The sequence below is a fragment of the Cervus canadensis genome, chromosome X (genome assembly GCF_019320065.1).
Source record: "Cervus canadensis isolate Bull #8, Minnesota chromosome X, ASM1932006v1, whole genome shotgun sequence".
Taxonomy (NCBI): domain Eukaryota; kingdom Metazoa; phylum Chordata; class Mammalia; order Artiodactyla; family Cervidae; genus Cervus; species Cervus canadensis.
In genome coordinates, this window is record NC_057419.1 from 137412144 (window position 1) to 137425595 (window position 13452).

The window sequence follows — 13452 nt, forward strand, 5'->3', positions numbered from 1 at the left end:
GATAATTTTTCCTTCCAACTACATTAAGATAATATAGCATACAGTCCAGAGCAGAATAACTGATCTAAAGGGCTCTTAGGAGGATGGTAACAGCTACTCTTTATTGTTTAGGGGTCCAACTAAAAGAAAATGGTTTAAGAAGCAGCAAAAAAAAGTTTTATTAGAAACAAAAAAATCCACATTGATTGTAAGAGTGATTAATGCTATAACACATTACCAATGAAGGTTGTGAAATTCTTACTCCTAGAAACTTTTAAAACTAGAAATGGCAGTCATCTGTTTTACATGGTTTAATGATTAACTTGTCTGAAGGCAAAAAAATGAAAAGGGTGAATTCTTTAGGCTCCTAACAGATAACTGTCTAGTCTACATATGCTACAATGTATATAAGTAAAATATAGCACCTTACTTAGATGTACTTCTGATTCTGTGTATACTCTGAGGCCACAAAAAAGAAGAAATTGAGTAAAGAAAAATATCCTACAAGTCTTTTCTGTTGACATTTGTGCCAATGGCAACATTTTTGTCAAGGAGAGGTCCATATCTCAGTAGCTTCCCAAACATATTGCCATGACCAGATTCAAAACATCACTACACATGATAAATACATAATTACTTTGTTTCAGGGGTCAGGATCAGCCAGCCACCCAACCACTACAGGTGGTTTATCATACTTACCTGATGGTCCTGGCAATCCAGGTTGTCCACTCAGTCCAGGTTGCCCTGGGTCTCCAGGCAAACCCTGGTAACCTTTTGGCCCTGCAACTCCAGGAATACCTTCCAAGGATGAGTATAAGAAAGACAAGTTAGGCTGGTATTATTAATCATTAAATACATTTTACAAAGCAAGCTACCCAAACTCTGAAATATGAATGAAATACAGGAACCAGTGATATTCTGATATAGTGTGAACCAATATCACTGGACTCATTAAAATCTCCCAGTTTTTAAAGTAGCTACCATTAAGAACTTCAGAGCACTCAATAATTAAGCCACTTTCCTCTTTGGGCCTCAGTTTCTTACACTATAAAATGAAGGAATTGGGGCAGGCCGTCTCTACACTATCTCTTAGATTCTATAACTATCTTTCATAACTTTATATTAAGGCAAATACAGTTTACTGACACTATTTTGCAGAAGGTACAATGGAAAGAGAAGCTTTGCAAGAAGTAAATCAAGAAATGTAATTCATTTTAACAATAATACAAAATTAGGTGGCCTTGCCTCTTTCATGATTATATACAAAATTATAGTAATGTCTTAAAACTCTTGTTTGAGGAGAAATCCCACCAAGCCCTGCTCACGGGGAAACTTATAACATCTATGTACACACACACACACACACACACACACCCCTACACACATACTCACACACAAACATGGACTGACAATAGCAATGGTTTCAACACAGAAAGAGCCACAAACCTTACTTCAATCTGCAAATAAACAAAGTTTAAAAGTTCCATTTTGTTTGAAAGGATATTCTATGTAGATTGGATTGTGTTTTATTTATTGTTTTGTGCTTTTTCATATTTTTCCCCTGGTGGTTCAGCTGGTCAAGAATCCGCCTGTAATGCGGAGGACATAGGTTTGATCCCTGGGTAGGGAAGATCCCCTGGAGAAGAGAATGGCTACCCACTCCAGTATTCTGGCCTGAAGAATCCCATGGACTATCCATGGGGTTGCAAAGAGTTGGACACAACTGAGCGACTTCACTTCATGTATTTTCTGATGCTTTGTTATGAATATGTTATAGTTTTATAAAAAGAATAAAGGATTTTTATTTTAAAAATCTGTTATACTTCATATCTAATTTGCTTCTAATTAAATAACTGCAGTAACACAATTGTTTCCTAGACCTACTTCCAGCAACCTTCCCCAGGGGTGTTTGGCTGTTCTTAGTCCAATATTTGTTTATTCTTTTAGGTTAGAATAACAGTGAACTATACAAAAATCAAGTATGATATGGGTATCAAAAATCTGCAGGACAACAGTGTACCACTCATCTTCATTTGGTTTCAAGAAAAAAAATTTTAAATGGCCAGAAAATTTCCCAAACACTGAAATCTGTTTTCCAAGTAATTCTGGTTATTTATCCATCTTCTCTTGATCATATTCTATACACTACTTTCTGGAAGGCTTGAAAGTGACTGTTTATTTTAAAGCCTCATAGTTTGTAATAGATAAACTACAAAGAAAACACTCAAGCAAAAGTTGATCAGTGAAACAGTACAAATCAGTAAAAACTAGCTTTCGTTACCAAAATTTGATATACCTAATTGCCTTAATCCTGGATTACAAGTCACTTTCCATGCTAATAAAAATTAAACATCATACCCACCAGGAGAAAAATTAAAATAAATGCATCCACTCACCTGGTAGGCCAGGGTCCCCTTTCTCTCCTTTTGAGCCCAGCAGATCTGGATCCATTGGCCCAGGAAGGCCTGGAAGGCCAGGCTCTCCTTTACTACCTTTCTCTCCCGCAGGGCCAGGAAGTCCTGGCTGACCCTGCAAACCATCCTCACCTAAAACCAACATGTGTGGGAAAGACACAGCCGATCAGGTTCATCTATCCAGGATTAATGCATATAAAGATTATTCATATGTTACACAGTTGGGTAGGCCACTGACCACCCAAAACACTCATGCACCTTATTCATTGTCTATAAATAACTCGAGCTCACTTTTACACTCAAACAACAATCTCTCTCCTGGTGTTCTCTGACAAATACAGACTGTAAAAAAAATAAAAATTAAATCCTTGTATGTTGTTATTTTGAGTTAATGCTTATCATATTTCATAGTATTCAAACTAAGCATGCCATCAAACTGAAAACAGGAACTACTTAAATGCCATGTCACTTAGAAACAAAATACAAATAAAGCATTGCTCATTTTTAAGCAGTCAAAAGTATTCTGTGTTGACGTAAAGCAAAATTTTTAATTTTCTTTCTTTCATATATCTGCCAGCAAACCCTGAATATTACCTTTGAGACCAGGAACACCACTCCTGCCAGGAATTCCCAAAGGTCCTGGTGGGCCTGGAGGTCCCATCATACCCATTTCACCTTTGGCACCTTTGAAAAATATCAATACCTTTTTACCTTTCCTTGACCTTGGAAAGATAAAAGATCAGTTTAGAGATGTCAACTAGAAAACTACTGAGTTAGAGGGAAGGTACTGTAAGGTTTGCCTCTTTCCAACTATTGTAATCTTAGTGACCACTACTGTCTACATCACTGTGGTAGTTAGTCTCTAAACATGGTCCCCAAATGAACTGCACTTCCCAGTACACACAGCTTTGTGTACCCTTCTCCCCTTGAATTTGGGATGACTCTGTGCCTTAACCTTGACTATGTGACCCTGTATAACTCCCAAGGCTAGATGATAAGAACTCTAGCAGCTTCCACCCGGGGCTCTTAGAACATTCACTTTCAGTTTTGAGGATTCTCTCTTTTGGAAACCAATTGCCCTGGAAAAAGAGCAACTACCCTGAATCTATCATATGTGAGGTACCTCTGTGGATAATGAGATAACATGTGAAGAGGCCAATGAACACTGAGGTGTCACAGTAGTGCCACGTTGAAAGCATCTCCTTCATCCCAACCATGGTACCAGTTGGTACCATGGGGATCAGAGATAAACAACGCTGTCTAAGTCATCCAATAATTCCTGATGAATAAAATCTTGAGCAAAATTAAGACTGCTTTAAATCATCAATATTTTGGGGTCATTTGTTACACAGCAATATATAACCGGAGCGCTCAGAGAGAAAAAGTGCAATGCAAATAGCAAAGTGAGTTTCCCACAATCAGAGACATTTAATACATTTCCTTAAAGGATAGTGTCAATTGAGAAAATCACAAGAGACTAATACACCAGAGTCATATTAGCTCTAATGTCTGGAATCCCAAACCAGGGAAGACTAAAAAATTACCTGGAAAGCCAGAGGCACCTGCTTTTCCTGGGAGCCCTGGTGATCCTGGGGGTCCCATAGGACCTGGTGCTCCAGGGATCCCTGGACTGCCTCTCTCACCAGGAGGTCCTGGAACATCAAATCCAGGAGGCCCTGGATCCCCCTTCTCTCCTGGTAGTCCGTGCAAGCCTAGTTAATAAAAACCAATATTAAAAAGTATTGAAGCAGTTTTAAGAGATGTATCTGGTTATTTTTTTAGCAAACAGGTAATAGAATCCTGTATACAACCAACCTAACAGTGAGTTAGGGATACATTTGGTATCATGCATAGAAAATAATCTAACAATAAAACTTTAGGATTTTCAAGTATATTTTCCTAAGAATGGACTTCTGAAATTATTTCTCAAAAAAGACCAATCTTTTCTTAATTGCTACAATCATGTACTATTTTTAATAAAATGTAATAAAAAATACTAAAAAACTAAAATAAAAAAGACATAAAAATACAATCCTATATCGTGGTTATTATAGTCTATTAATACATTTATATAATTTATGCAATCAAATGCTTACTCTCAATTTCTTCTAATTCCAGTGCAGACTGGTAACAAACAGTCTGTGATTCGACACTTGTCACTGCCCACACTTGAATTTCCACTATTCTAAGGTATTGTGAATTATTAAGATGTATTTCTATAACCCATACAAAATTAATTACTGCATAAGTCAGTTACATGGGCCCTCTTGACTTTATTTTGGCTTTGTTTTAACATGTTGTTTTAATAACACATTACTATTAGTTTTTGTTGTTAACTTTTGTTTCTCAGTAATCCAGCCAGGATTTTATAGAAAAATTATGACATTGCAAAAATAGACTCCAGAAAACAAGGTAATTAAAAAAGAATATGTTTAGTGAAAGGAATTATACTACAAATATAGTGCAAGTTCCTACACCAACACCTATCAGCTATATGACTTCTTAAGTCACTTAACGTTATTGGTCTTCATCTGGTAAATGGGGATGTGCCATAACGGACTGAAAGCTGGGGGTGAAACAGGTGATCATTCCAAGCATCTCTTCAACAATATGACCAGTTTTACTGTTGAAGATTCACAGGCAATTATTGTTATAAGAGAACAAGATGGCTGGTGTTTTAAGACCTGTTTGGTGTCATATTACCAGCAAGCCTTTAAACTGATAAAATTAACTTTGAAGATTAGAGATTTCCATTTAGTTGGCACAGTAGTGATGATTCCAATGCTGCCATTTCATAGTAAAAAATACTATTAAAGGGGAGAGATATTTTATATTATATTTATGAAATATGATATCTGATAATGTATACAATTATACCTCTACATGGATGACTGTCTATTGTTATATTACAGCCCAAGTAGTTTTTAATAGCTGAGTTTTCAAGATAACTATTTTGCCCCTTGAAATATGCTCCAAGAGAGCAGTTCTACAAAATAATTAAAAGACTTCAATGTGGATAAATCTTGTTGCTTTCCAAGTTTAAGGCTTGAAGATATGGCTTTTGGAAAAAAAAACAGATGAATAAGGTATGAGGATCTAATGTAATAGCATGGTGACTATCACTAATAACATTATTGCATAATTACAATTTGCTAATATAGTAGAACTTAAGGGTTCTCACACACACAAATCAGTAAATATGTAAGGTGATGGATGTGAGAACTTGATTGTGAAAATTTTTTCACAATGTATACATATATCAAATCATCACATTGTACATTTGAAATATATTACAATTATCTATGTCTTTGATACCTCAATAAAGCTCAAAAAATAATAAATCAAAGGAAAAATAAATATCCTATTTACAGCTTCTCAGAACTGTTTTCATGTGCTATCTTTTGCATCTTTTATGATGATGCTATTATATTTGGATGATTTTTTCTACTATTTGTTCTAATATAATAAATTCTCAATATTAAAATAGAAAAATATGGCTTTGAGTGAGAACTACAATACCTGGTAGACCTGAAGTTCAAGAGGCAGGAAGTTACAGTTCAGCAGCAAGATGAACCACCCAAGCAGAAGCAAGTTGCAAATAGATTAATTAGGTTAGGAAACAAAACTAACCATGTAAAGATTAGAAAAAAAAAAGTCTACAAATAGAATTTATTAGATATTGATTCACTACTAACATATTAGTAATGAGTAAAGAAACTTATTTTAGGCATTTGCTCAGATGCTCATATAACATATACTATAAATATGTTTGCCAATAGAGAGAATAAAATATTTACTTCAGAAAAATACTTTTTTATGAAGATCAGCAATACACTCTTGTTTATTTCTGATCTTTACACTGCTTTGAATGATCATTTCAGAATTTAAGCTCTTAAAGTTTAGTTAGGTTTAAAATTAAACTTGATTTTGTACTCTAACAGATTAGGTTGTTGTTTAGTCGCTAAGTCATATCCGGCTCCCTGCGACCCCATGGACTGTAGTCTGCCAGGCTCTTCTGTCCATAGGATTTCCCAGGCAAGAATACTGGAGTGGGTTGCAATTTCCATCTCCAGGGGATCTTTCCAACCCAGGGATCAAACCCACGTATTGTCAGGCGGGTTCTTTACCACTAAGCCACCAGGGAAGCCCGTACAGGTTAGGTACAGAGAACTCAATAATTATTAGTGCATGTCTATGATGAAGCAAACTACATGTTCTAGGCTAAGATCTCTTCATTGTTATTAGTAATAACAGTAACATATGTTATGCTGTATTTTTCACAGCACAGATCTTTTCCATTACTATTGTCACGAATTGGCATCCTGGTAAAATCCAGGATGAAGAAAGTCAATATAAATTCAAAAGTTCTGCTGAATCTTATACAGTAACAGGAATTATATGGCTATATCTATAGAGGCTAAGTGCATTAAAGGTGTATAATGCTCTTAATTTATTGACAGCCAAATGGAACAAGTTAATGGAAAAAAAGAAAATTCCAAAAATATGCATTATCTGTGAAAATGTTAAACACACACAGTCCAAGGGTTTTATAGCCAAAAAGTTAGAAAATGACAATGTACTCTCCTTCATCTATGAAAATGACATGATTAATGCCTTGTTTCTTTGATTCACATTAGTGGTGATAAGTTTGAACTCATTTAGCTATGCACATGTTCCTGAGACTGGACAAGTGTACAACACGTTTGACTCAGGTTAGGGTATTACCTGTGAACATGGAATTAAGTATATTTAACTGACCTCTAAAAAGATCACTAAAGCAATTATCTTACAGCTATTGGCCAGACCAAATAATAAGAACCAACAACTTCCATTTCTCCCTTACTAGGGTATAAGATGAAAAACATTCTGCTCCTTGTCCTTTGGCATTTTAAAAAAATGTTATTTTCCTATCGCCAAGTGAGAAATTGATATTCAACAAGTCTTTAACTTAAAAACATGCATTAAACTGTACAGTCTGCTTTGGAAAAAAGAATGACAAATAGTAAAGCTTAATTAAATAATAGCAGAAAACTGGAGTCAAAAGAAAAGCCTGAAAAGGATGTATCTCTGGAGAAATGACAAGATAGAATACTTTGCAGTAAGTTTTCTACTACAAAATGAAACACAGCAAGTATATTAAATAAGCTTCTTATTTTAAAAATAGGTAGTTCGAATTTCAGCCACACAGTATAAGTTGGTGTATCAAGATGTTAGTAGTAGCCTTGCTGACAGTCCTGTTATTGAGATGTACAAACAAAAATTATGGTATTTTTGAAATGCACTAAGACAATATTCTGCTTTGGTGATTCATGTAAATTTACTTTTTTTTTTTTAAATTTATTTATTTATTTTTTCACCATTGCAACAAAAAGAATAAAATACTTAGGAATATATCTACCTAAAGAAACAAAAGACCTATACATAGAAAACTATCAAACACTGATGAAAGAAATCAAAGAGGACACAAACAGATGGAGAAACATACCATGCTCATGGATTGGAAGAATCAATATTGTCAAAATGGCTATTCTACCCAAAGCAATCTATAGATTCAATGCAATCCCTATCAAGCTACCAACGGTATTTTTCACAGAACTAGAACAAATAATTTCACAATTTGCATGTAAATTTACTTTAAGAGTGAGTATACACTGCTATTATCAAGTATAAAATATAGTCATCTGGTGGTAAAAAATTGTGATTTGAGAATATTTCTATGTTAATAAGAATGTATTCAATACATTTTTGTGGCAGTTGCTGTTAACTTCATTTATTTGTTGAACTATATTAGTTCAGATCTTCAATTGTATGGCAAAATATATATTTACAGAAGAAAGAGATGAGATTAAATTCAGCATCATTACTTTTCCCCCTGCCCATCCTATATAGACTTTATAAATATACCTATATATCCATGAATTAGAGAGAACATTAGATGAATGAAATACTGTAGAATATTAGCTAAATTTTAAAAAGCATTAAAACACAAATAAATGTATTTTTATTTTGTTCAGATTGGTATTAATTGGTATTAATAATCTCTTTTTAGTCTTGCTCAGCTGTGATTTCAGAGTTCAAAATGCTTCTGAAACCTTATGTAATTTTGGGAAACAAAATGAAAAAACACAACAGAAATCATAAATTCATTTTAGCCATTTTGTGAAATAGCAGGCCAAGACTATAATGACCAAACGTAAAAATTGTTTTTTCTCAAGATCCCTCTGCTATGCTAGTTAGACAGAAGGGTTTCTCATTAATGTTGAAGCACCTACTTTTTAACCAGTTGGTTCAAAGCAACACCATAAGTTTTCTTTTTTATTTCTAAATCAGTAGTGACATGTTAGGGGCCATTTAAAAAAAAGATACAATGTGCCATAAAACAAATGTTTAAAATAGGACATAAGCAAAAATAACCTTTACTTTCCAGGCTTTTTATATTGTTAATGAGTGTTTCTAAATTTTTAGCATAATAAACTAACAAAATACCTACCTATTGGCATTTAAGGTCAGAAAACATATTCCATTGCTTCAAAGTCAACGTATGTATATCTGAATGGTGCATTTAAGTCATCCGATGTATTCAAGGAATGACTAAATGTTCCATATTTGCTTTAATTTCATATATTATTATAGTACTTTGCAATAACAAAATCTTGGCCCATGTGGGACCCTTACTATATCTTCCTAGATTAAGATAAAAGTAATTCACACCACCAGATAGTTCAGAATCTGTAAACTCTTGCATGAACATAGAGGAATCATATGATTCTCTATGAGGTTACAAGCTGAAAAATATTTTTGAGTATTAATATTAAAAAAACCTTAGCATGCTTATGAGTTGCAAAGTAAATGCTGACTTATGGGCAAAAGAAGAGAAAATTCAATTAAACTCACTTATTTAAAAAAATGAGGATACCTAAAAAATATTTTTAACATAATTTTTTTAATCCTGTGCTAAGAAATGTTATGAGGTTTCACAGACAAAGCTCTATTAATGCCATATAGCTACCCAGGTCCAAAATGATTAGCACCAGAAGTTCCTAAGATTCCAACGGTATGATTAGCTCAATGATTATAAGCCATGGAAACATACTGCAATTGCTAAACTACACTGTTGTTAATAGATCAATCTTAAATGAACAGAGAAGGGAAATATCAGGTAATATTAGCTCTTCTGCTGTGATCTGTGCTCTTTTGCTTTTGCATAATTATATACGTGGACATGTTAACTCTCAGATCTGCTTTCTGTAAGACTATTACATAGGTTACACTTTATTGAGGGGCTAACCAACCTCTACATAATTATGCTACAAAGTGCATATTTACTCCAATCTTACCAGGTTGGCCTATTGGTCCAGGAATTCCTGGTGGCCCTGGTGGTCCCTGAAAACCTGTTCCTGGCAGCCCAGGAGGTCCCATTGGCCCAGGTTGTCCATTTGGTCCAATGTCACCTTTAAGGAATAAATATAGTTTAGATATTAAAAACAACAGCTGAGTCACTTGTCTTTAGCATTGGATCACAAAGTTATAATTACAGTAGTTTTGTAGCATGTTTTAACTTATGTTTGCTAAACATTAACTTTCAGAATCAGTTATGTCATGTCCAAAAATTCCTACTTGAATTCTCATTGAAAATGCAGTATATGTATAGACAAATCTGGGGAGAATTGACTATGTCTTCCCATCCACACAGAAGACTTAGCAACTTCTTAATAACAGTTTTAATTTTTTCCACAAATACATTAGGCACATTTTGTTTTATTCATTTCCAAATATGATACAGATTTTTTTTTGCAAATTACACTTTCTTTCCTATTTATTTCAATATTTATAAACACACCATTCTATTTGTCATAACGATATTTTGCATGTTATTTCTGCCACCTGGAACATCCTTCCCTAAAGATTCAGTTCAAATGTCAGCTCTTATATTGCTTCCCAAGGTACCTTAGAAGAGGCCCTGAACAAAAGTAACACAAGAGGTAAACTGAATGCTTCCAAAGTCATCTTTTCATTTTTGTTTAATGATTCTAATGGTCAATCTTAAGCACATTTTCTCCCTCATATAGTTCTTTCCTGATGGATATTAGCCATATTGGTCACTATGTTGCCTTGAAAATGTCGTATCAATTTCTTCTAAGTTTTAATACCCAATCACTGGTATAAATATATCTAGTGGGTGAAATTTTACTGTGATCTGCTTGCTGTGTTTTGACTGTGGTCTATTGGTCCAAAACATTAGTGATACATATTCATAAAGGTTTCTATTGAGAAAACCAAGATCATGGTGATGCCCTCTATGATTTTTTTTTTTTTTTACAGTGGAGAACAATCTCTGAGATATTCAAGAACAGAATCAATGCCTTTGTGTTTCTAGGGATTAAAGTAGTAGGCACACAATAAGAACATAATAAATGTTTGAGGAATAAAGGAATTACACAGCAGAAAGTCCCCAATTCTTTTTTTTTTCTAGCACCTTAGGAACTTTACTGAGTTTTAATATTTGAGAATGAATCCTATGTAGGATATGAGGATTCTATACTTCAATGGTTTGGCAAATGCTTCATAGGGAGCTGATATTTAAACTAGGCTTCAAGCTCTTTCTTCCCAACCTCTGTCTCAAGGCTGTTATTATAAACAAAGTACAGTGAGAGAGCAATTTCCATATAGACTGTTAGCCACATAGCTTATCATCTGACATATTTCTATCTGTAAGTTTTGGGGTCACAGGTCTAAGCCTGGGGACGTAGTTGATAGGAAACACTACCTGTAACTTTGACTATTAATTACAGTTTATAGCTGACCAGAATTGTCTACTCGAAGATAGGAAGGTATTTTTAAAAGTGCTTATCTTAAGGCTGACACAGTGCCTTAAGAGGCTAACACAGGAGGGTAAAGAAAGTCTCCATAAAACCCAGAGAAGAGATTTTTAGAACTCCTCTCTGGATCCTGTCTGGAGTCACAACTGAACTGGAAAAAAAAAAAAAAGTGCTTATCTGAGAAGAATTTGTATTGGTTCAGTTTGGGGCCTTTGCTGGCAAAATTATAGCCTGGTTAAATTTTGTTCTGCTGTTCTGTTGCTTTAATGGGAATCAACCCAACATTTTTCAGGAGCATGGGGGTTGCTCAGACTTTTCTCTGGGGGCGAAACTGTTTACCAGGAGAGTCTAGTTCCTTGCAAGCCAGAAAGGAAAAAAGAAACAATCGCCAAACCAGTTAAGATGAATTTTATTCATATATATAATTAGGGAAATCAAAATCAAGGGGATAGAAGAAACCAATAAAGAAATGAACAAAGGACATGAGCAGTTTACATGAAAAAAAATTCTTTAAACATATGAAAAGATGGTCTATTTCACTTATAATAATGGAAATACCATTATTTTAACTATAAATTTAATTATAAATTTAAATTACCCTGAAAGTAAAGGCAAAGGACCTAGTATATCCAAAGAGATTTTCTAAAAAGAACAAAGTTGGAGAACTTACATTACCTGACATCAAGTCTTACTATAAAACCTCTGTAATGTAAACAGTTGGTACTGACTTAGGATAATAAAATAGACAAGTAGAATTGAGAGCACAGAAATACACCTACACATAAAAAAATTATTTGATTTTTGACACAGGCACCAACATAATCCAATGGGGAGAGAGCTATTTTAAATAAATGATGCTAAGCAAAAATCATTTAAAATGGATGACAGTCTCCAACATAAAAGCTAAAACTGTAAAACTTACAAAAATAAAACAGAATATATTTGTAACTTTGGAACAGGGAAAGTTTTCTTAGGCAAAACACAGAAAATAATAATCATACGACAAAAATCTGATAAATGAAAAATCAATAAAATTAAAACTTTTGCTCATCAAAATACACTGATAGTAAAGTGAATAGGCAAGCCAGACAGGAATAAAATACTCATAAACATATATTTGACAAAGAACCAGCATGCAGGATATGTAAAAGTCACTTTGAACTTATCAATAAAAAGGGGAACAAATCATATTTCAAAGGGGGGAAAATATCTGAATGTGTAAATAATCCACACATACATGCAAAAGAGCTCAACATCACTAGTCATCAGGGAAATGCAAACTGAAACCAAAATACATTACCAACATACCTACTAAAATTCAAAAATGAAAAGATCAATAACAGCAAATGCTGGAGAGAATGCAGAACAACTGAAACTTTCATACTGTATTGGTTAGAAAATGATACAACCATTTTGGGAAAAGGTCTAGTAGTTTCTTTTTTACTACTGAGGTATGGTTGATTCATAATATTATATAAGTTTCAGGTGTACAACATAGTGATTCACAATTTTGTTCTTTTTTATTTTTATTTATTTTTTTAAAAAAATTTACTTATTTTTTAAGTGGTGGAAAGTTGCTTTATAATTTTGTGTGGGTTTCTGTAGTACAACAGTCAGTATTATAGAACAACTGTACTGTGATTCACAATTTTAAAGGTTATATAGTCCATTTATAGCTATTATAAAAATACTGGCTATATTTCTGGTATTGTACAGTATATCCTTGCAGCTTATTTTATATATAGTTTCTACCTCTTAATCCCTTACCCTATCTTACCCCTCCCCACTGTTAACCACTAGTTTGTTTTCTATATCTGAGAATCTGTTCCCTCTTTGTTATATTCACCAGTTTTTTTCTTAGATTCTACATATAAGCCCTATCATACAGTATTTATCTTTTTCTGTCTGATTTATTTCACTAAGCATAATATCCTCCAAGTCTATTCATGTTGTTGGAAATGGCAAAACTTCCTTTTTTTTTTTTTTTTTACTGTGTGTGCACATGTGCTCAATCATGACTCTTTGCAGCCCCACGGAATGTAGCCCACCAGGCTCCCCTGTCCCTGGGATTTCCCAGGGCAGAATACTGAAGTGGGTTTCTGTTTCCTCCTCCAGGGTGTCACTTGAGTCTCCTAAATTGGCAGGTGACACAGAATTATGTATCTGCTAAAATCCAGAAAATGTACCCTTAAGATTTGCACATTTCATTTATTGTGAATTTTGTATCAAAGAAAAAGAAC

At 34.0% G+C, this 13452-nt stretch overlaps 1 protein-coding gene and 1 non-coding gene across 6 annotated transcripts in view; one reads left to right on the forward strand and one right to left on the reverse strand.

Moving 5' to 3' along the window:
- COL4A5 (collagen type IV alpha 5 chain) overlaps positions 1-13452 on the reverse strand; it is a 240450-nt gene that overhangs the window by 45775 nt on the left and 181223 nt on the right. For 3 of the 5 annotated variants that reach the window (XM_043459100.1, XM_043459099.1, XM_043459097.1), the window contains exons 30-35: positions 9731-9844; positions 5913-5921; positions 3938-4105; positions 2988-3077; positions 2376-2525; positions 679-777 (exon numbers count right to left, since the gene is read on the reverse strand). In XM_043459100.1, coding sequence (XP_043315035.1) covers positions 679-777; positions 2376-2525; positions 2988-3077; positions 3938-4105; positions 5913-5921; positions 9731-9844 — 630 coding nt within the window. The remainder of the gene's footprint in view (positions 1-678; positions 778-2375; positions 2526-2987; positions 3078-3937; positions 4106-5912; positions 5922-9730; positions 9845-13452) is intronic. The other 2 variants (XM_043459101.1, XM_043459098.1) reach the window with 1 other exon arrangement.
- Positions 11237-11360, forward strand: LOC122436211. Its single transcript, XR_006267967.1, has one exon. It is a non-coding gene; the product is annotated as a small nucleolar RNA SNORA26 (small nucleolar RNA).